This window comes from Balearica regulorum, chromosome 3 (assembly GCF_011004875.1).
Source record: "Balearica regulorum gibbericeps isolate bBalReg1 chromosome 3, bBalReg1.pri, whole genome shotgun sequence".
Classification (NCBI taxonomy): Eukaryota; Metazoa; Chordata; class Aves; order Gruiformes; family Gruidae; genus Balearica; species Balearica regulorum.
Window position 1 is genome coordinate 121,928,504 of NC_046186.1, and position 23,804 is coordinate 121,952,307.

The 23,804-nt window shown below is 41.2% G+C and overlaps 2 protein-coding genes across 2 annotated transcripts in view; one reads left to right on the plus strand and one right to left on the minus strand.

Moving 5' to 3' along the window:
* The window catches only part of BMP2 (bone morphogenetic protein 2), a 333,293-nt gene that overhangs the window by 287,120 nt on the left and 22,369 nt on the right, over positions 1 to 23,804 (minus strand). The gene's annotated exons all lie outside the window — the stretch shown is intronic.
* On the plus strand, positions 124 to 22,041 carry FERMT1 (FERM domain containing kindlin 1). Its single transcript, XM_075749810.1, has 15 exons — positions 124 to 236; positions 4,089 to 4,261; positions 6,874 to 7,107; positions 8,561 to 8,707; positions 9,297 to 9,510; positions 10,530 to 10,632; positions 12,231 to 12,338; positions 13,237 to 13,368; positions 13,515 to 13,564; positions 16,126 to 16,250; positions 17,361 to 17,467; positions 18,032 to 18,253; positions 18,931 to 19,055; positions 20,687 to 20,828; positions 21,583 to 22,041. The coding sequence occupies exons 2-15, from the start codon at positions 4,111 to 4,113 to the stop codon at positions 21,754 to 21,756; spliced, it is 2,034 nt and encodes a 677-aa protein (XP_075605925.1). The 5' UTR covers positions 124 to 236; positions 4,089 to 4,110; the 3' UTR covers positions 21,757 to 22,041.

Genomic DNA, 23,804 nt, shown 5'->3' on the forward strand with positions numbered 1-23,804 from the left:
ACGGGGGAGGCAGCTCTTCCCGCCGGCTTCTCCCCACCTGCCGGCGCGGCGGTGCCCGCCGAGGGGAACGGGGCGGAGGCAAGGGCCGCCTACCCCGGGGGTGCCGGCGGTAGGGCCGGGCCGGGCCGGGCGGCGCTCCTCCCCTCCCCTCCCCGTCTCTCAGACGCCAGGTGGAGGCGAAGGGAGCGGGAGCCGGGCAGGGAGGCGAGGGACGGCGCTGCCTTCGGAGACCGCAAGTGAGTGAAGGAGCGAGCGCGGGGAAGGGCTGTCCGCTTCCCCGGGAAGCGCGGGGCGGGAGCCTGTGTCCCCCGGCCCGGCCCGGCCTGGCCACACCAGCGGCGCCGTGGGGCGATCCGCGGAGGGCTCGGAGTAGGAACGCGGGGCAACTCAGATTCTTTTATTTATTTATTTATTTTTAATGACTTTCGAGCGCTTGTAATGGCTGCGGTGCGATCCGATCCGGGCGGGGAACCGCCTCCCCGGGGTCACTGGAGCAGCGGCAGCCCGGCACTTCCTCAAGCGCCTGCACTGCCCTCGGAGCGGTGCCCTGTTTACCCCTTGCCTCCCTGCAGTTACCTTCTGAAAGATGCCAGGGCGCTCACCTGTCTTAGAAATACTCAGAGGAACATCATACTCTGCTTTTTCCCCCCTTTACACTTAAAACGGATATTTTCCTGCTCTGGTATGGCTAACAGCCTTCTGTATTTCCACACAAAGTTTGAAGTTTGGGGCTGTAAGGGCTAAAATCTGTGGAGAGCTCAATCTGTAGAGTAATTGCTGCTTTTTTTTTTTTTTTTTTTTTAATAGCTGTGTTAGCTAAAATGCTCTGTAGAAATACTGACTAGAGTCAGCAGTAGCCTGAAGACATGTTTCTGGCCTTTTTGATCTGCCTGTGCCAGGCCAAACAGCTGCAACCCACGTGGAGCCCAGGAATTGGGGCGCGTTCCCGGAGCAGATCCAGTCTTGACCTGAAGGTTTTAAGACATGGAGCATGCACAGCCTACCCTGGCAGTTTGGGTTTGTTTGGGTTTTAATACACCATAGTTAGTTGTCCTTGTTGCTTAGCTTGCCTCTTTGAGACTAGACTTTGTTTGTGCTGCCTTCTGTGATAGATTTACTAGTGTTTGTGTTTTCTTATCATCACACTGAAACCTCCTGGTCTGAAGAGGAAGTTTGGAAGAGAGTAGCTTCAGGGGATGATGGAGTGCCAGGATCGGCTCCGCTGAGGCCATGGTTTTGCAAGCCAGCATGAATGAAAGAAAGAGTTTCGCCCACCCCTTGGGCTGCTCGTTTTCACCCATGTCAGCACAAGCATTTGTATGCACAATTAGACTGGGAAGCTAAATCAAATTTAAAAAGAAAAAAAAAAAATCCAGATCAGCTCCCAAATGTTTTCGCTGGCACAAGCGGGGAAGATGAGACTGTTTCTTTTCTGTAACAATACTGGCTTACAGTGGACTAAGTGTTGGCTAAAGTATAGTTCTTCTGCCAGATTTCATACCTATGCTCCTGAAATGAAATCACGATCACATAGTTCTCATGCTTAGGCCAGCTGTAGATTTATTTATTTTTAAAGCTGTTATTGATGCTTAGGAGCGTGACTAGTGGCCTTTTTGATTTTTGTTTTGCTATGAATACAGTGCAACAATAACCGTTCTCTACACCTTATACTGCCCTTGTGCTGAAAGCCTCATCTGCCTAGGGGACCATCTCAGGAGCTGTCTCTTGGACACTTTGCCTTCAGGAGAGGCACAGCCCTTCTCCTCCACCGGTACCCCTGCTCTAATGCGTACATGAGCTAGTAAATCCACGTGGCACGCAGCAACGCGAATTCAAAATCCCCAGCTATGGTGGGAGAGCCATAGTCTTTTCCAGTGTCCAACACAATGTCTTTATTTACCAAGGCAAACCAAACAAACTTCTTGGATAAATATCAATCTTTGTTGGTTTAGTAACTGGTGAAAAGGTGTAGGCTGGCACATCCAAGAACAGAACTAACTATAGCATTTGTTCCTCAGTGTAAATTAGCCTCTTGGAGTCATATGATTGTGAAGTTGCAGTTTTCTGAGTTAGGGCTGTCTGTAAGTCATCATGAATTTAGAATTTCAGGGCAGACTCCCAGCACTGTTCTAGTGAAACTCTTTGGTAAAGTGATTTCCCCCTAAAAGGGTGGGTTTGAGCTTGACAGATTGTGTCATTTATATTGTCATTCTTTTGGGGGGGGGTCAATCTAATCTTTATTTGTTAATTATTTGTCATCAATACGCTTCCATTTGCTTTACCTTTGGAATCCCTTTTCCTTATTAGTAGAATTTGTCATTACCACCACATTTCTATTATCCCTTTGATATGAAATTTTCCATCAGTAGGGTTGACACTGGGCATGGCCCAGGCCCAAAGGAGTTCAAGGAACCAAGTCTACAATATTAGTATTCTGGGAACAGATTTTTAAAAGAACTTCACCGAAACAGATGACTTTGATTTATGTTGTACTCTATAATACAAATACTGCATAATAGGTAATGTAACAAAATATCAAAAATCTTCCTGTTGAAATTCTTACACCAGAAGCCGTTAAGAAACATGAATAACACCTGAAAGTTTGGGGAAGGTAAAGCTGAAGCAGGCTGGCTGTTGAGTTGCGAGAGCCTCCTCACACCTCTGGAAAGGAACCTCAGAATGAACATTGAACTGGGCTCTGCCCTGAAGTAGTATCTTTTGGCACTAAAAACCTCTTTTATTATCTATAATCAGTAACATAAAGCTTTGTTATAATAAATTCGGTAAATAGGTGAACTTAAATTTTCACCCTGTTTTCAGGCATGCTTTATTTAACCTTTAGCTTAATTTTACATTAGTGTAACCTAAGCTAGTCTGGTCTTGTCCTGCAGTCAGTCCTAGAAAAGGTCATTCTTTCTCTCACTCCTCACCTGTGACAACAGTTCTTGATTTTTCTGGTTTTGACTTAACTTTTAGGCTAAGGGTTTTAACTTACTCAATCCTTTTTACAAAGATCTACAGAAATCTGTTAATATTGTTACATGCCCTCCAGCCTTCTTTGTGAACAAATCCTAGTTATTTTGTATGTTAGAAGCAGTTTGCGTATGGCAGCTTTACCAGAGTCTCTGTCTGTGACTTGGGTTCTCGAGTATTGCTGAAAGTCTGCAGTAAATGGAAGTCATCCACTTTACTGCCTAAGCTTCAGCTGCGAAGGTTTGTTTCTTAGGATTCTGTGTGACAAGACACTGAGTGCTAACCTGGTGTCTTCTCTCACTGGTTCAATATCACAAATCCTTCCTGCAGCATCAGTCACCTTATACCTACAAGCTCTTTCTTCAGTAATTAGCAGAACTCTGCTGATGATAACCACAGCTTCTACTTTGAGCATCTTCTCTAGTTTGGCTTGGCATGATTACTGTTTACCTGTCCTGGCAGGAGCCTGGTGGGATCTCAGAGGATTCACCCTGCTGAGACAGGATACATGCCTACATCTCTGTGCAAGTAGACAGTCAGCAGAAACTGCAGTTACGTGCCTGGATATTGCTGGCAGAGAGCCTCTAAAGTTATTTAGATCCCCTCGCATCTACTCACATAGCTGAAACTACTCTGGTTTTGGTCCCATGGGACCAAGCTGGCAGAACTGCAAGTTGAAACTTTCACTTGCAGTGAAAATTACAACTGTAAGTGTACAAATCAATTACATTCCTTTGTTCACTGGACAGATTGCCAAAACGGATCCCACCCACAACTGCAGGCTTTACGGTGTCCAGCCTTGCAGATTAGCATTGTATAGTGGGGAAACCCAGGTGAAACTAGGTTATCTCTACCCAGCTGGAGACACTTGAGTTGTGGAGGGGTTGGAATCAGAATAAAACCAAAAAATCCCACATGCCTATCTTGCAAGAGTAATCGCAAGAGCAGAGTCTAGTTCAGAGGTAACAAGATCAAGGTAACACCTCTGAAGTTCCAGCCAAGGCCACTGCAAAGTCTTGGCAGCATGGACCTATTCTGAGACTGTGGGGAGATGCATTTTGTTTTGGACAGTGGAGGAAAAATATCCTTTTTGCTTGTTTGTTTTGTTTTTGCAGAGCTTACATAGACCTTTCCAAAATGATTTCCTCAAATGAATATGGGTCTGTCTCCTGGGAGCTTTTGGTGACAGTTGATCATCAGCATGAAGAGGTACAAAAGGAATTTTTACTACGGGTCACAGGGGACCTTCATATTGGAGGACTGATGCTGAAATTAGTAGAACAAATCAGTGAGTAAAGACCTGTTTAATTTACACAGTGTTATTAAAATAATACATGCAGCTTTCCTTCTACAAAAAGAGGCTCCTGTGCATTTTGAAATGGCATCGCCTCGCTTTGTAACGGTACGCCGAGCACTTAGGTGCTGCAGACTTGGGGATTTTACGTGGCCAGTACCCCTCCCTGTCGGTGACTACAGCCCCTATACTATCACGGTGCAAACAAAACTTTGGCTTCGTCTTCCAGTTAGACAAATATAATTTAAGTAGACTAACTATTCAACTCCCTTTCTGGATAGACTTTATAGGTGGCTATTTTAAGGGGCAATAAAGGTAGCTGATACCCCATTTATCCATCTGTAGCAAAGAGACAGTTGTTACTGTTTTACAAGTTACTTTTTCCTGTGCTATAATGGCATTCTAGCCAAAATCTGAGCCACGTTATCCATTGCATATATCCAGTAGGGAGCAGCTGTGAAGAACAGAGACTGGCCGAGTCAAAGTTAGGAGATGAAAGATCTAATACCCTGCGTACTGTCACAGCAAGTCAGCGCTACAGGCAATAAGAGAATCTGGGTTTCTTTAACTCCAAGTCACCAAATGGAGCTACCTCCTAAAATAATCATCTGTTCTCTAAGGCTGCAGAATGATAGATTCAGACAAGGTAGTATGGTATTTGATTATTTTTTATATCAAAACCACAGGGTTTTCATACGCAACTCATTCTGCAAGTATTGTTCTTTTTCCTGGAATTCTTAAATCTGGAAGTCTTCAGTCACCAACTTCACACAGAAAGGAACCTGTCTGCTACATTAGACTCACCAAGGGGAAGCACTGTGAGCTTTGCATTTCTATGCATTGCTCTAGAAATACAAGATTTGTGGCAACAAAAAAGAACTGTCAAGAAAACCTTGAAACTTTAGCCTAGCTTGACTTCAGACAAACAAGAAGAGAAAAACTAAACTATAACAAAAAGCTTCAGCAAAGTAGTGTCAAGAAATTTAAAATGGGCAAATTAATAATTTCAGAGTTCTTGCTGCCAAATGAATGGGTTTGTTTTCAAACATGGTTTTTGAAGGAAACAAAAGGGAGATGCACAAGATATTCTTTCTAAAAGGCTCCCATTCAACGGAAGGGCATTTTTACAGGAAAACCCTTCATGATGGAAAAGCTCTACTTGGAGATAGTGACTTTATCAAGGAATCCCTTTTCCAGCATTAAAGCAGGTAGCAAATCCGTGATATGTTTTTACCACCTTCTCTGCATACTTACACACACAGTTCAGCCAGCAAACCAGTGGTAGCTGGAGTTCTCACTGGGTCAGAAGACTAATTTTTCACAGTATTTTTATAGCTAGTACTCAACTGGTGTGAAAAGCTTTCTATATTAAATGATATTTAAAGCAAATGTGTAACTAAGTGATTGGTGTCAGCAGCTCACTTGAGACACAATTTTTTAGCAAGAAACCCCAAAATAGGATAGGGCTCTACTGTGCTATAGATACAGTAAGGAATAGCCTCCATGTGGCGGAGCTGATGAGGAGAAATGAGAAATGAAGCAGAAGCTGAAACAACTTGACCAAGGTCACACAGAAACTTCGCCGGCTACTACACATCATTGGCATCTGGGAAGTCATCTAATCTTGGAATTCCCCATGGAACTGAGAGCAGCAATGCTTCATCTCTTTCCTTATGTATTTCACGCTTCTCATGCTGATCTAGTCAAGATTTTTGACACCTTTCAGATCAGGATAGCTTACTGCTCAAGAGTAATCAGAGAAAAGACACTGTTCTCCCCCTCCCCAAACTCTTTACGTAAGTCACAAACAAAGTCTTCTATCTGTTCTTGATTCAGCAAGCCTTACTTTATCTGTATGTTTTCAAAGTACAAAATCCACAACCATTTTTTACTTAAGCAAAACATGGGCAAGTCCGCATTAGAGAAGCAAGACGGTCATCTCTTGGCAGGCCTGTCTTCTCTGAGAAGTTTTTGCAGGCAATCCTTGTCAGTCCCTGGTCAGTCACACCAGCCTGCCCTCCTGCACACACTAATAAAAGGTTTAACTGTACCGTATCGCATTATGCCCGTTCTACCTCCCTTACAAGTTTCTGCATCCTGTGTGATAGAGAAGGTCATCTTACTTGTTAGAGAGCTTGTTACCTCTTTCCTGATTGTCACAGGGCTTACTCCCAAAATAATAATTCATTTCCTTGATTATTTAAAGAATGCTGCCACTGTAAAGTCGTCCTAAGTGGGCTGCACTCAGGTGAACATCCTTGTTCATCTAACTGTGTAGCCACAGAGAAGAGCTGAGAACAGCCCCAGCACAATCCAAGTAGCATTGGACCATGTATAGCACCGGATTCAGGAGATGCACTTTCTCTGTGGCTATCTGCAAGATTAAGGCAGTGCCATGGTCAGCACCTAGGTTAACTCTTCAAGGAAAACAAAATTAGTTCCCAGTGAGTGCCACAAGTATTCAGCAAATGGGGTCTAGGTCTCAGGAACTGTAGTTGCTGCTTTAATGTAACTAAATTCTCCTGGTTGCAGAACACTGTTTCCAAACCGAGTTTTTTAGTATATTTGCTCCATAGTTGTTTAATAACCATTTTGTATTTTCCTAGAAATATCACAAGATTGGTCAGACTATGCTTTTTGGTGGGAGCAAAAAAACTGTTGGCTTCTGAAAACCCACTGGACGCTTGATAAATGCGGGGTGCAGGCAGATGCTAAGCTGTTCTTTACTACTCAGCACAAAATGCTGCGGCTTCGCTTGCCAAACATGAAGACTGTGAGACTGAAAGTCAGCTTCTCGTCTATGGTATTCAAAGCTGTCAGTGACATCTGCAAAATTCTCAGTAAGTAAAGTTGAATCCCCTCTGGCAACTAAGTTGAAGCGTTTTATTAGGTGACTTTGTTTTGATGTGAAGTATTTACAAAACTGTTTAGCTCAAGGAGAAATTTGATTAAGTTGATCCAAGATCAAAAGACAGGGTTTTTTTGGGTTTTAGTATCCAGTGCACGTCAGTAGTTCTCAGTCTTTGTGATAACTGATGCAAACGTCAGAAATGCGTCCCATGAGCTGCAGGAGTACTGGATAGTCAAAGTCCTGTTGATGGTTTTGTAGGGATCCTTGTCCTCCTTGAGCGGGACTAAGTCCTACTTATTCTGTGCCATTGACGAAGAGCTTGAGTTTATCAATCTCCTACACCAGTCTTCACCAGAGGCAATTTTACTGGTGTCTATTGATGTATCACCTATTTTCACTAGCATTAAGGATACTCAACTTGGCCTATTGGTTAGATGTGTTCACGTCAGAAGGAGCATGTTTTAAATGTTCAAAACTTTCGACTTCAGGTCAGGGCATTCATAACTACCCCGCACAAGCCCATGAATGCGTTGCAGCACACAGTCCCCACATGTCTACTCTTCAGAGCACACGGTCTTCAGATTCCCTTACTTATAGGGTAAAATGGGGATTAAAATCCTCATTTTAATTTAGATCTTCAAAGCTAAGCCCATTAACACATTCATCTTCAGAAGAAATTTAACACTTCATGTTGACCACAATGCAACTTTCAATTTCATCTTCTAGCAGTGAAAGAAGGTTGTGAAAGGTATAGTGTGTCTTTATTATATTTAACAGCTCTGACAAAATGATGCCATAATTGTTCAACTGACATTTGGCCAAATTAAAAATTTCTACCCACATTTTTCTTCCAGACTGAGTCAGTACAGGAACCCTGTAACTTTTCTCATGACTGAATACTGTCAAAAATGTCTTTGCTTAGCCCAGGATAAAAGTGTTTTTCAGAAACAAAGTGCTAAGTTTGCAACTGACAATACATGTCTGAATCAGTAGTGCATTAGGGAATAGTGCATAACCAGGACAGAATCTTGTACGTGAAATATAGTGAATAAGAAAAGGCATGAACTTCAAATATAGTGGTTCCATTTCTGTTCTTGCTTATTCCTAAGTCAGACATTTTGTTGAGGTTATTATGCTCAGAGGTGACTGCAGAGCCGTTGGGGAGAAAGAGGTTTTCCCCTGGTGTTCTAAAATGCAGTTATTCTTGCTGCAAAAGCAGGCTTAAATCCTGTACAAACTCACTCTCACAGCCCGAAGTCTTTTGCCTTGTTATTGAATTTCTGGATTTTTCCATGGGTACTGCTTTCAACCTGCTAAAAATAAAATTCAGATTGCAACACGGAGCTTCCCCAAATGCTATTACTAACCATGGGCTTTTTTGGATGTAATCTGCTAAGTTTCAAATGTTTCATCTTGCTTCACTTCCCAAATTGCCATTGTAGATATTAGACGGTCAGAAGAACTCTCTTTGTTGAAGCAATCAGAAGATGCACTCAAAAAGAAAAAGAAAAAAGACAAAACCAGCAAAGAACCAGTTACAGAAGACATTTTAAACCTGTGTAACTCTCCAGTGAGTTCTGGATTATCAGGTAATGAAAAATCAATATGATTTTATTCTTCTGACTGAAAGTCAGAAAGAGGAAGAAATTCTTTGTTACACAATTAAAATCAGGGAGTTTAATGTAGGATGGTAGTCAGAGGGACACAGTTGGCCTGAAATTAGTGCCTTCAAGAAGATACTGAAATATCCAATATATCAATATTTTTCTGTTGTCTTTTTAAATGTTTTTCTTTCCCTTCTTATGAGAAAGGCCATTCCAGAAAACCGGTGATCAGCTGTGGCCCTGCACACAAGATGTGCTGCTGCTCTTTGAAAATGTGAGACCGCTCTTAAAATATTCCACAGTTTTGGCAACCTGAAAGGAAAAGGGAGAAATAAAGGCTTGAAAGTATGTGTTTCCTATCTCCCAAAACACCTGAGATATCTCACAGAACAAGAAAGAGCACTTCTTTCCCTGAGGTCACTTCACCTGTGAAAGGACACAGCCTGCTGTAAACAGCAGAGATAGGAAACTGTCTTGAAAGAAAAGGGTTAATCTTTTATGATGGAAAGTGGTAGATTACTGAAGTCGGAAGGCAGATTTCCCTGGAATAATACATTACTCTCTTAACTTGCAGGAAGTCCGGGTTTATACAGTAAAACCATGACACCCATTTATGATCCCATGAGTGGGTCACCAGCTTCTTCTACAATTACTTGGTTCAGTGACAGTCCCTTGACTGAGCAGAATTGCAGCATCCTTGCCTTAAGTCACGCCAACTGCTCTCCAGAAATACTAGCGGAGATGTACCAGCCTCGGACTTTAGCTGACAAAGCCAAACTCAATGCAGGGTAAGATGCCTCTCTTTGAGATATTTGTTAGCTAGCTTAACCAGGGTGACATTAATCCAGCTTTTTAAGTGTAAAGCAGAATTTGAAAACAAAGTCCTGATTTATGGCTATATCGATAGATAAAAACATGTTTTGATCTAGGTTTTGTTTCAGAAATATTTACTCTTTTTGATCTTTTTTTTCCTTATTCAACATTCTTGGTTAGGCAATTTTGTTTTAAAGTGGTGAATGATGTAATTGTGCTGGCTTTGGATGAAATTCCATTGTTAGATGAAGACAAATCCAGTGAAGTAAGTAGTGATGTTGGCACAGCTGAAAGATGGTTTGGATAGATTACTCTAAAGGTTTAAATGGGCAGTGGAAATACACACGTGGATAAATTCGGTAAGGCTTTACTGCTTTACCAATAGGTGACTTCTTGAATTATGCAGAAACAAACTTTGCTTAGTGTACACCATAGAAGAATACAGAGCACTAGGGGATTGAGTGGTGCAAGTGTTTGAGAGGATTGTCCCTCTAGCATTAAACTATGGATTGTCATTTTTAGATCTGTGGAGCATTTAACAGTGACTTTGATAATTTCATTGGATTTCACGGGAGAACAGAGAAGTAGTTACAATTATAGAACAGCAAATACTGAAAAGAAAAGCGGGAGTTCTAGATATACAGGTACACTTTTGCTCTGGTTGAAGTGAACCTCGCATTGCTGGAGATCAAGAAGAGAGAATCTTATTGGCATAGGTCGTCCCACAACTACTTACTGCTCAGTTTCTGGCATCTGCTCCTGATGTTTTGAGTAGTGTTGGAGTAAAAATAGGAAGATTTTAGGTATCATGTTTATACAATGAAAGTTGGAAATCCTTGCAAATGTTGCACCTTCTCAAATTATGTGAATTTTCCCCAGACTTGCAGGAATTAGAGCTGTTTGTTCCCACTTTTGTTTCACAAGTACATTGGAGCTCTGCAGGTGTGATAGTTTTTCCTGTACAGATGAATCTGTGGGTTGTTTTCTTCCACAGCTGGCTAGATTCATCTCGATCACTTATGGAACAAGGCATTCTGGAGGACGATCAACTTCTCTTACGCTTTAAATATTACACTTTCTTTGATTTGAATCCAAAAGTAAGAGCTTTGTTTTTATTGCTGTTCATTGTTTGCCTGCTTTCATGTCAAGGAGCTATAACACAAGGATACCGAATTTTAGCTAGGATTTGTTACAGGCCCTTCAGAGATCAAATTCAGCTTCTTCCCCTCAGCTAAGGCTGCACTTTTCCCCTCAGCTAAGGCTGCACTTTTCCCCTCTGGACACTGAATCACCGTTCTTCCCCTGAAATAAGATCTTACATATAAAGATCAGATCTGAAGAGCACTAGAAACAGCATCCAGATTTCCAGAGGGGCTGGTTTACTTTCCTGACTCTCTTTTAACAAGAAAAATTAAGGGGAAAATTAAACCAACAGTATCTTAAATGATATAAATAGGTATAAGGCCTATTTTTGAAAATGGACTTTAAAATGACATTTGTGTTCCACTGCCCTTCACTAGATATTCAGCTTTTCTGGGCCAAAGCACTCAGTCACTTAAATTTGTTTCAATGTGCCTGGGTGATTAAATACCTTTGGAAAGTTCAGCAAAAGTGTTTAAGTCCCACTTGAAAACAAGACTTAAGTCTTCAAAAATCACTTAAATGTTTTTTTCAAGTTGCCTCTCATTTGCCTTTATTGCCACTAAAAGCCAGTCATGGTGGTTGTGTTAAGCCATTGTTTTTACGGCTTGGGTGATACATTTAGTGAAATTAAAGCACGGTCATTGACCGGTGTAAATCAACTAGAGTTCAAATGTGAATTTTAGAGGATTTGGCCTTCACTTTGTTGTTTTCTGTCAGTTCTGTAAAATTCCTTCTTTTCAGGCATCTCAGATAAACAGAAGGGCACTTTCTAGTTCAGGTGGCATGTTTTTGAGTGAAATGCCATGCTCACGAAAATTCAAGTATGTGTCTCAGCTTCAGCAGTTGTTGAGACACAAACATTTCCCTTCTCTGCCCCAGCCAGCCATGGAGCCGTAGGATGAAATAACCCAACAAAGCTTCAGGCAACTTACTAGCTCATCACTTTTGGGAGAGGTCACGCTCCAAGGTTTACCCTCCCATCACCTACCTTTCACCAGCTCTGGGGCTTGAATATTTCTGTGAGTTACTTCAGCTTATTAACCAAGTAGATAATAAGAAACAATCACTATCCAAAATAAATGGATAGCGAATTAAAGCGGTTCACAGCAGGATCTGACAAATGTCAAGCCAGTGCAGAGAGAGCGCCAGAACCAAAAAAGCCAACAGCAGAAGAGGGGAAGTGAGGAGTAAGAGTTTCTCTCTTTTCTCTCATATTTCTATCAGCCATGTCACATTATTTTCACTCTCAGCACAGTTTCACATTTCGGTTAAGTCAGCCCAAGGCCTACCACCACAAAAGGGGATGTCTTAATCTCCCGTCCTGCTTCAGCCAGGGACTCCTGATTAATTTTCTGTTGGATCAGCAAGCCACTGTGACCCTACACACAATCACACCAGCTAGTACAAGGATGGGAACATAGAGCAGGGCAGAGGTGGGGGGAGGAAGGCAACAACCTTTATGGCTTCAGCTCAATGTTAGATCAGCTGTAGATGACTATGAATCTGTATCTTGATGGTCATTAATGACCAATGTTGCTTTTTTTTGCTGCAGTATGATGCAGTGCGAATAAACCAAATATATGAACAAGCTCGTTGGGCCATCCTGTTAGAAGAAATTGACTGCACAGAGGAAGAAATGCTGATCTTCGCCGCACTACAGGCACGTACTTGATCCGAGTTGCAAAACCTGTTTCCTCAGGAGGCAAGGCACAAGCTAGGACAAGACCAGGATAGAGCCCAGGCCAATAGATCTGCTTGGATTGGGGATCTGCTGTTTGAGTGAGAAACAATAAGCAGCATCTATCAACTAAACCAACTAAATTCAGTAGCAGCACACCATTATTCAAACTGGCACATATGATTATGGAGCCATTTACTAACATTATCTAAAGCAAACCGTACCCAGGATGGAACTTTGATACCGGTCTATTGTGAAGAGGATTACTATGAAGTGTTGCTTCCCCTACCAGCTATCATCCTTTCACATATTCTTCCTGCAAATTTCTCTAATACATAAATACATACGTTCACAACAGACCGAAAAAAAGCTATAGCACGTTGTGACGATAGGAACGCTATGGAGTACATAGAAATTTAACGTGACCTAGCGTGACTTAGTCCCTGACTGTAGGTAATAACGTTTATTAACAATAAATTCCTTCCTTTTAAATGTAAACAGACCTGCCAAAAAATCCACGGCCTGCGACTGCGGAACACCACAGAACCTTGCTGCCAAGTTTCCACCTGGTATGGATGGCACTTACAGCTGACAGAACTAGGGACGCAAATGTTAGCACTGAGTCAGCCTCAGAACAGGGATGATTATACAGCGAAGGAATACAAATGCTGGCAATTAAAATAGGAAACTGTTATCAGTAATTGCACTGGAGATGGTAGCGGGCGTACCTGTTTGCTTGTGACAAAACCCACAGTTCTGTGCTGCAGAACTTTACGCAGTTGTCCAAGACCCAGAAGACCAAATGGCTTATTTTCATATGCTGTGATGGTGTGCTGCTAATTGATATATTGACTATTTGATATTTGGTGTTTTATTTTAGTATCATGTAAGCAAGTTATCGTTATCAGCAGAGGCGCAAGATTTCACCTGCGAATCAGAAGTAGATGAAGTAGAAGCTGCACTTTCTAATTTGGAAGTGACACTGGAAGGTGGAAACGCAAGTAACATTTTGGTACGTCCTTTCAGATCCCAGAATTGCTTTCACTGTGTCAAATGTGTTGACTCTGACAAGCCTACCTGGTTCCTGATTTTTTAACAGAGTCAACAGACAATTACAAAGTGCACTGTACTAAAATTATTCCTAATTATTCCTGATAGGAGGACATCACAGACATCCCGAAACTTGCTGATAATCTCAGGCTAGTTAGGTGAGTTATTAAAACTAATAATAAAACACAGGAAACAAAAAGCTTAACCATATAAGAGATCTCCTGAGTTTTTCATTCTAATCTAACGCTAGATCCTAAGGTTATAAATCAACACCAGATAGGTCTAACTAGCCTAATATCATCCTCTTCAAATCTTTCTCTTACTGCTTCTGAGCAAGATTCTCAACAAATCTTTCTAGCTCTTGGGGTGCTGGGGTAGCTATACTTATGCTTATTAAAAAATCAGGCTCTTTATATTTCCTAGCGCTCATCAATCATCATCTCTAAACAAGAGGGTCTACAATTTTGTTTTCAATCACATTTTACTGGGTTTTGCCAATTCAAAACTAGAAAAAAAAAACCAAAAAAAAAAAAAACCTAAAAAACTTTCAGCTATCCCTGAGAAGAATTTCTGAAAGTAACCCTGGGGATTTATTTATTTTTTTAAACAAAAGAAACAAAGTACCCCTTTCTAACCAAACATGGAGTCTGGTTATTTTCTAATAGCAAAATGAGTTTCAAGTTGGAGTAGCAGTATGATAAACCAGCTCAGTAATACCTCACCTAAATAAGTAAACTGAGGAAAGTACAATTCTGTGATCCCACTATAATATCTTGATTTATGGGTTATTTAAATGACTGCAGTGACCTCAAGTCTGTAATGCCTTTTATCACAAAACAGTCTTTGTGTTTTAGAAAGACAAAGATTTCTGTTGCACAAATATTTATCAATCGGTCTGTTGACAAATGATATTTGTAGTCAGCAAACTGAAAATTGCACTTAAAAACTGTTAACTGTTGTTAACTGTTACGCATTGTTAATTATTAATTCCCAATTAAGAAATTTTGTTTGACATTCAAATAACTAAGGTGGCTTAAGATGAAAGGGAATTTCAGCCTTTTAAGTTCTGTCAGTTACTCACCTCTAACAATGGATTGTTTATTTTTCCCCAGCAGTAGAGCAGTTTGCTTTTAAAAGCATTCAGCAGTTATTTTTCATCATGAAAAATTTCCTATATACATGATAAATCGCTTACTAAACCTAAGACATTGTAGAAACTAGGTAAGGTGTAAAACATTTCTTGAAAGGAACAACAGCATGTTGTTACATTCATTATTTGCTTAATTGTAAAGGTAAATGCAAAGCTCTGCATGTCATACTGCTGGGTCTATTCATATACTGAACTTTTATTCACATTTATTCACAGTAGGTACCACATTAGCACACTAGGAAATACTATTTTCAGGTGGGTCATGATACTGTGGAGAATTACAATACTTTTTTTCAAAAACAACAACAAGAAAGCTTTCAGCAACTTTTTTTGGATAGAAAAATAATGTTGTTAGTCTAGTCACTGTATTGGAAAATTAAAAGCCAAAATATTTGGCAGTTTTGAAAATCCAAGTTATTTTTTTAATTTAAACATAAAAATCACCATTTTCTGGAAAGGATTCTAAACTAGGATTTTTAGAGAGACTCAAGAGAATGCAAGAGTAGGTATAATAAATCAGTGTTTTCCAGCTAGCTGTATACTCTTTGTACCATCATCTTAGACTTAAAGGGAAGTACTAAATAGTGGAATTTTTTTTTCTTTTTTCTTCTTTTTAACTTCATTGTTGATCTCTGTAGCTAGTTGTGAAGTATTTCTCTACTAAAATAGTGCTAATACCTCTTGTTTTCTTTCCTCTAATATATTGAACCTGGGATTTTATTTCCCCACCTCCCTCCCCCTCCCCCCTAGCTTTGTTAGTATATTCTTAATAGAATTAATGATGATTTTTATCTCTAACTGAAGAGAGGTGGGGCTGGCACAATGATTATGTTTGACTATTAATATCTATCAGTTAATTCACAATTCCAAAGCAGATATTTTTAAATTTACTCTGTGAAAGAAATCAGTTTGCATTAGCAAAGTATTGAAATTAAGTAATTAAAATGAGGATTATATCCATCTATATACATGTGTGAGGCGCTGGAATAACGCTGCCCTAGTGGAAGAAGCTGGTTTAAACTATTACCTTTTCTTGGAGTACTACAGAACCTCTATAAACTTAGTGAAGGACTAGAATTTTGTTGTGTTAGATATTATTCAGGTAAAGTCAAAAAGATCATCTCTTCCCCATTTCAATTTAATAAATACAGGTTAGTTTTATGGGTGCAAATCTTCTAGATAAGGAGCCGTGAAAAACTGAAGCTAATTCTGGTGCATAGGAACTAACTAGTGGGTTACTAGTTACTATTAGAAGGGGAATGGCTTTGATTTAGGACTGGAAAAAGTAAGAAAAATCAAACAGCAGTGGGGAAAAAAAAAAAAAACCCCAAGAGAAATCACAGATGGGATTCAGCTAGTATCTGGGTAAAAACCACATCCATACCCAGGAGAACTTGGGTGCGGTGTGGGTTCCGGGCGTTTGCCATGCCCCTTATTGACACAAGTCGGAGTAACCCAAATGAAGCTGTGTGTATATGACCTCAGAGCAATTTGAGACCTACAGTAACACTTGTGAGTGACTCAGCAATTTGTACATTTAAACAAATGTAATTTCTTCTTTTGTTTTAGGCCCAGGAAGCTGTCGCTCAAAGCTATCAAGCCATATTGGTTTGTCTTTAAAGACACTTCGGTATCTTATTTTAAAAATAAGGAATGCGCACAGGGAGAACCTATCGAGAAACTAAACCTAAAAGGTAGGAATTTTCTTTTCCTTCCTTTCCTTTTTCTGTTGCATTCATGAACTGAATATATCAAGAAATTCCTGTGAGACTCGGGAAGGCAAGCACAATAGCATTTAGTCTTGGAACTTTTTCAGTTATCGAGACTCCTAAGCAGGCAGATCGCGTCTGCAGAAGAGGCCTGAACAAAAAGGATTCAATAGCTTAGCCCAAATGGAGATTATCTGGACCTATATACTATAGTATATATATACACTATATACTGCTGCGCAGGGACAGCTGCAAGACCCTCCCTGGACCTTGTTTGCTTCATGCCTTGGGGATTTCCATAGCCACAACCAGCTTTAGGTCCTTCTGGAGGAGAACCCCTGCACGCACACACGGCAAACACCAGCATCATATATAGCCTCCATCTACATCTACTCCTGCAGGGACATCACTTGTTCAGCATCAGCGAACCAGTGATGCCCAGGATTCATCCTAGAAGAAACCTTTGAAAGAAGATTGACCCCTGTGAACAAACCCGCAAACCAATCTGCATGGTAAAACTAGCCAGGGTGACGGGAGCCTCACCAAGGAGCCCACAGCCTTGGTGTCCCGTGATACAAAGGGAAACTGTAGGCATCCTCAACTCCAGCTGAATCCAGGCGGCCTGGAACAGCACCATCGACATGAGATACCAGGTTCCCGGGGTTCTCTGGGATCCCAGCATTGGCCAGCTCTGTTGTAGATGTCACCCACATCCCATTGTCACTACTAAGTTGCTTCTGAAAATATAGTCCAGGCTTTCAAGACAATTAGGCTAAAATTTCCAAAAGTGCCTATCTCATCGTCTCCTCTCCATTTTGAGCATTTCCTAGGATCAGGCTGAGGTTTTGAGAGCACTTTTATCTTTTCTCTTCCACATTGACTAACATGCGGTTTGAGCTTAGAACATTCATCACCCTGGCAAACCAGACCAGGCAGTGAACTAGAACAGAAAACTAGAACAGGCCTAAGCTTCAAAAGTCTTAGCCCTTGATCTCAAAGAAAAACAACCATTAAGTACTGCTCTTTAGTATTAATCAGTACTTAAATTAGTGATGTCCTAATTAAATTATTCCTTCCTGATTCTCTATAATCTAGGATGTGAAGTTGTACCAGATGTAAATGTTGCAGCGAAGAAGTTTGGAATCAAATTACTAATTCCTGTTGCCGATGGCATGAATGAAGTATATTTAAGATGCGAAAATGTGAGTAATAAGACAAGGGAAAGCTTGTATTCCAGATTTATTGGCAGATTGTCTAGAAGACCCATTGTCTTGTTCTAGAATTTGTATAGTAAAATAAGGATGCTGCAGAGAGTTTATTATCTAAATGTTTAGTAAAATTTAAGAATGATGTGGTGATCTAACAAATACTTTATGGTTGAGGCGACAAAAGGACAGTAATTCTATGTTTATCATCAGTTTCCAAGTAAAGCTGCTGGAAAGAAAAGAAAGAGCATACTGTCAAAAAAATAAAAAGAAATTACAATGTTTTGCTTCAGTGTTTTCAGAGGACTGGGGTTTGGGTTCTGTTCTCTTCTTTTTTCTTAATTAGAACTCTCCCCATTCAGATGAGGGTAGCACGATAAAGATCTGTAGGTGGAACTTCCAAGTTAGGGATAAACAACAGAACTATGGTAACTATACATCCACGCAAAATTAAGTGGAGTAACTCCAGAGTGGTTTTATCACACAGTGAAAGATGCATGAGCAGTAGCCATCTTCATAAACGGTTTGTCCAAAAATATCGCACAATTCTTTTTGTTGCAGGAGAATCAATATGCTCGGTGGATGGCTGCTTGCGTTTTAGCCTCAAAAGGCAAAACAATGGCCGATAGCTCTTATCATCCTGAGGTCCACAAGATTCTTTCATTTCTAAAGATGAAGAACTGGACCATGTCTCCCCAGGCTGTCTCTGATCCAGAAGGCATAGATATGAAACCAGAATGCTTCGTCTCGCTACGTTATACTAAAAAATGCAAGTCCAAGCAGGTATCCTGAGCACGGCTTGATGGTTGGGGATAGGTGGTTCCAATGACTGCTTAGGGGTGAGGCTCGATCGAAGCAGCGTTTGGAAACCTTACAGTAGAATCATCCTGCAATACTCATTTGTCCCTTTGCAGGAGGCCTTTTCCTTAAACCAAACACAGGGACAGGTCTCTCGGCACTTCTTCCAAATCCTCCTCCTACATCCACACCGCCTCCTAAGTCACTCATCATGTTCTCCTCCTGATTACACTGTCCCTGAAAGTCTCTTCAGAGTAAGAAAGGAAGGGTTTTAAGCACAGGAAGTTACTGTCCGCATCTTAAACAACAGTGCCTTCCTGTCGTCTTGGCCTGGGTGCCTTTCCTTCCTCTCCACTTAATTCCTTTTCCACTGCTTTTGCTGCGAAAGAGTTCAGCCTATCCATCCTCAGGACAGTCTCCAGAGCAGTATGCTGGAGCTAGATCCAGTGCAGTGCAAGCCCAGACGCTGACACCTTCCTGCCCTGTTCTGCCCTTGTAGCTCAGGATCTGTCCCCAAATGGTCCCTGCAGTACATCTGCATGAACGGCGATGACTAAGTGTCTGAACGTGGCATCAGAGCTAATGCTGTTTGAGTTAGTGAAAGCAAGGGTATTTTTGTTCTCCAGTCAACTGAAATCTTTCTCTCTTCCTGTGTTTCCCAGTTGGCTGCTCGTATTCTGGAAGCCCACCAAAATGTATCCCAGATGCCTCTAGTGGAGGCCAAGCTGCGTTTTATTCAAGCATGGCAGTCCCTCCCCGAGTTTGGCTTATCCTACTACATTGTAAGGTAATCATGCTGTTACAGCCGTGTCGAGCTGCCATAATGTGTTCACGGTCAGTGATTTGCAGGAAGTTCTTTGACTCCCTGTTCTGGAAACATTCTCTCTATTTTTTTACCCTCATAGACCTTTTTTAATTCTAGTAACTTCCACATTGCTGGTTTTTTCTATTGCAGTAGCACTCAGTAGCTCTGTTCCTGGAGTGAGACTCTCCATTATGTCTGCCTTCATACAGATCTGTTGGGTTTTGCCTGAAGTAACACATCACTACGATTAAAGCTTTGTTGACATAAACTCACTAAAATGTAAAAAAAAATGCACGTCTTGTCAGCGTTCTCAGCTTTGCAATATATTTGTCCACTCCAACTCTTGCTCAGTGGATTGATCAGATTTTTTTGGATCAGATTTTATGATAAATTTTATGAGAAATCAGATCACATTTTATGGTAAAATGCTTTTTGCTGAGCATAATTTCTTTCGCATTTTGTTAAGAAAACAGCCAACACGTTCCCTTTTTTAGGTGAACCTAGAAGAGCAGTCAGCACAAGAAAGGTCCCGTTGTGTTCACAGCAGTTTCCCCAGACACTGACATTGAATACGGCAGTGTTCTGACCTGCATTCTTTTCTCCTGACAAGCCACCAAAAAACTAAAATTACTGACACAACTGTACTCGGAGGCACCTTAATTTGTGCTTAACACCTCTTCCAGGGCTCCTTAGGCATCTTTCTGTGGTATAAATTGAACCAGCTGGGAGCCATTCTCTGGCACAGAGGCCAGCTGGCATAGAACAGCCCACATCTGTACTATTAAACTCTCTGACTTCCCCAAACCCAGTAGCCTCATGTGAACTACCAGATCGTGTTGGTCCTTGGATGTTCCAGCTCCTGAGCAGTACCTGGGAGTCATTTGAGAGCACGCTGCTTGGTTGCAGCCAGAATTCTGCCTGGGAGTCTTAGTGATTGAATAGAACACGAGTTCAGTGCCCAGGAATGTTCCCTGTCACTATTTAATTCACTAACATAGATGATAGAGATGTTTTGCTCCATCTGTCACCACTAATTCTGTTAAACAAACCAACCCAATGCCTAAACTGTGTTTTGTAGTGTGAGCAAAACATCTTGTGGTGAATTTCTACAAACTGATGGGCAGTATCTCACTGGGGGAGTTAAGTAAGGCACAAATTGTGGTCCAGGTCACGTTCTTTCCCCAAGTGCCAGCTTCATCTAAGGAGAGAAGGTTCAGAAACAGGATCAAAAATACTGAAAATATTAACAACAGTCAGATGAGATTTCCTCCAGCTTTCAGCACGAGGGTAGAGACAGGTAGTTTCTCTACCAGAGTAATCTTTTCCTAGCAATTTCCAGCTCAGAAATTTCTGTCCCCAAAAAGGTCTGATACTATTATATATATTTTTTTCTCTAATCAGAAGAAAGTTGAAATGGCTCAATATTTTTGCAATGTGATTTATACTCAGAAACATGCATATGTTGCTAACAGAGTTGTTTCAATAAGTTAATGGGGATATATAATATAAAATATTAAATATATTTTGATATGCTTATATAATTTAGGTGAATTATATTTAGGTGAAACCAGATTTGCTCAAAGGCTTTGTTGTTTGGGTTGGGTTTTTTTCAGGTTTAAAGGAAGCAAAAAGGATGATGTGCTCGGGGTGTCCTATAACAGGCTGATACGAATAGATATAGCCACAGGAGATCCTATCACAACATGGAGGTTCTCCAACATGAAGCAGTGGAATGTAAACTGGGAAATACGCCAGGTAAAACTCGAACGGCTCTCTGCATTCAGTCATTGCCTTTCAGACACTGGAGGATGCTTTCAGAAAATCTGTTTAAACTTCAGATTGAAAAGATTTTGAATGTGTTGTGACATGTTATTAAATAATCTGTCGAATTTTTTTTCTTAATGGAATCTGTAGTCAAAATTCAGAAAGTAAAAGATCTCCAGTTTGAAAGGTTCCTAACCAGGCTTATTCTTTATAAGTTGCCCTTGATTTTGATGGGGTGAAATGCAGAGACTCAAAGGTAAATTCCAACCCATTATGTTTACTGCTCTGTCAGTAAAAATCTCATTTGAACTCTCTATAGACTAGCTCATACATCATCCTCTAAATTGTGAACTGACAGCAGTTGGAAATCAAAGCCTGGCCCCCAAAAGCAGATTTAAGGTCAGCACATAACAATGAACAGTATTAAACAGTATTGGTTAAGAGTACAAAAAGAGTCAGGAGTGCCACTCTTGCTTGTTCTCGCTTAATATGCCAGTAGAAAAAAAATCTAGTTAAAAGCATGTTTTTGTTGCCCGCCTAAACAAGCAACAAGATTTTGACCACAAGAGGGCCCTGCCACAGCAGAAAATAAAGAAACAAGCAGCCAAACACCAGAAATCTTGGTTAGCAGGCAAGCACTGCGCTATCACAGTATTTGTGGTCCAGCTGTGCTCTCACACTTGCTCTTTTTTTCCCAGATGCAGCTTATCTCTGTTTCTGATTTTGGCAAATGTATTTTCTTTAGGTTGCAATCGAGTTTGATCAGAATGTATCTATCGCTTTCACGTGTCTGAGCGCTGACTGCAAAATCATCCATGAGTATATTGGGGGCTACATCTTCTTGTCAACCCGCTCCAAAGACCAGAATGAAACACTGGACGAAGACCTGTTCCATAAATTAACTGGAGGTCAGGAATGAGGCGATGTAAACTCTCTTCCCTCTGCCTGCCTCTCCTCACAGCTAAGACGACCAGAGATTAAACAAAAATATCTCTGATTGTTAATTGATGGATAATAAATATTGTACATGTTAATCCATCTTGTAATATGACTGGACTGTTAAGATATTGAAGCCAAGGTCACTGGATGCAGTATGGCAACGCCATCATCAACACCAGGAAAATTAAATTGTCTTTGTTTTCCTTTTGTACAGCTAGAAGTTTTTAAATAAACAGTGTCTAGCCACTGGGCATTTTTGAATCTACTATTTTTAATTGCAACAATCTGTTTAACCATCCAGAACAAGTATCTTGGGGATATTGTACAGCAAATTTTCTTCTCTGTTACAGCCGTGCAACTCCCACTGTTGAACTGGCCATTGTTAATAAGGCCAGCATTTAGTGGAACTAAAGCTGAATAAATACATATTTTAAACCTACATTACTTGTTGAACACTTGCACTGGGACAGAAAACATTCCATTAGCGTTGCAAAGTCCTGCAGAGTGAGCTCTCACAACCCAAGTAGTGATTACACAGTTCTTCAAAAATGTAGCACCCCTGTCTACCTTCATCCACTTAAGTAGTTCCCTGAAAGACAAAGGAGCTACCAGACACCTAAAACAAAGCATTAATCTTGGCAAAACTGGATTCAAAACGTTGGATCTTTTGAGGAACTTTGTTAATTTCCAGGTTGAAAAAAAATGCTTTAGGTACTATTTAAAATTATTTGCTTGTTAAAAAGGCCTCCGAGTGTCTTTCCATTTTCTATCCCTGTTGCTCTGTTTCACTGTGACATCTAACTCTAAACTAAACTTGTTCGTAAGTTGAGTAAGGAGCTGAAACACCTGTAGAAATGATCTTACTCATGCATACGGTTCAGAATACAAAGAGATTACTCGGTGATACTGTGCCTGAGGAACCAGCGCTGGAGCAGGCAGCTCTGTCTGCTGGAGGGAGCCACGCGCGTCCACCGAGTTGAAAGGCATTTGATTCTGCCCAGCAACGCACAGTGATCAGCAAAGCAAGGAGAGAATGAAGCGAGGAGGATTCATGAAACTGCTGGACAAACCAAAACTGGTTTCACATATCTAAAGAAATACAATGCAGAGGTGTTGTCATATCACCGAGATGCTGCAGAAATCACTGCACAATTCCTAACCATCACTGGGAGTGGATAGCCCTGATTTTTCTGTCACGTCCCCTGCTTTCCTCCAGTGCCTGTCAGTAGGCTGCAGTGGAATCACTCCCGATTTGTGCCAGTTTAAACAAACTATAGCTTTACATTTTGCAAAAGAAAGAGCCGATACAGCCTGCTTCCCAGCCCTCTGCACTTGCCTCTCCTCAGTCCTTTTTATGCAGGGCTGAGGAACCATCCAGTTTTCCTTCAGCAGAGGACTTACTTCTCACTTGCTTCACACAGGCCAAGTATTTTCCTCGCAATGTGAGAACCACCTATAACAAATACTCCAAGTCCAAACATTTGCAATACTTAAAACCTGCCCAAGGGTGCCGTGGGGGAACTGAATGCGCATCTTTGTGCCAGCACTTCTTCCACAGGCAGCCCTCTTCCAGACTCAGCCTCCACTTTGGCTACTGAGTCGCAGTCGGGATTGTGCCTGTGTTAGAGCCCCTCATGTAGCTATGACAGACTCCACAAATTGTTCATCGGGAAGCACAGCCCCATGCTTGCCGCTCTTGGAGCAGAACCTCTCACATGACTGTTGCCCTGTAGTTGCCACCTGTCGTCTAAACGATCTGACCACATGAAGGCAGAGATAAGGGAACTCTGAATGTAGTTCCCGTTAGCAGAGTGTGTGGCTCATTTTACTGCTAAGCAAACACGCCTACTTGCAGTCCTAAGTTGTCTGGACTGGGATTTCAGAGAAACAATAAAATATTTCTGTTTTCTTTCCTGCCCCTCCCTCAATCTCCTCCGTGTGTCACTGCCTTTCGAGTAAAGCCTTCCTGCTGCTCTGCAAGGAGCAGCTCTGCCAGCTCATCCCCGCTGGCTGTAAGCCCCACCCGTG

Bases quoted from the DNA above. Each gene is read 5' to 3' on its own strand.
- FERMT1 (XM_075749810.1), top strand. From the start codon at position 4,111: ATGATTTCCTCAAATGAATATGGGTCTGTCTCCTGGGAGCTTTTGGTG. The intron at 7,108-8,560 runs GTAAGTAAAGTT...TTGCCATTGTAG, and splicing joins TGACATCTGCAAAATTCTCA to ATATTAGACGGTCAGAAGAA. The intron at 17,468-18,031 runs GTGAGTAATAAG...TTTTTGTTGCAG, and splicing joins TATATTTAAGATGCGAAAAT to GAGAATCAATATGCTCGGTG.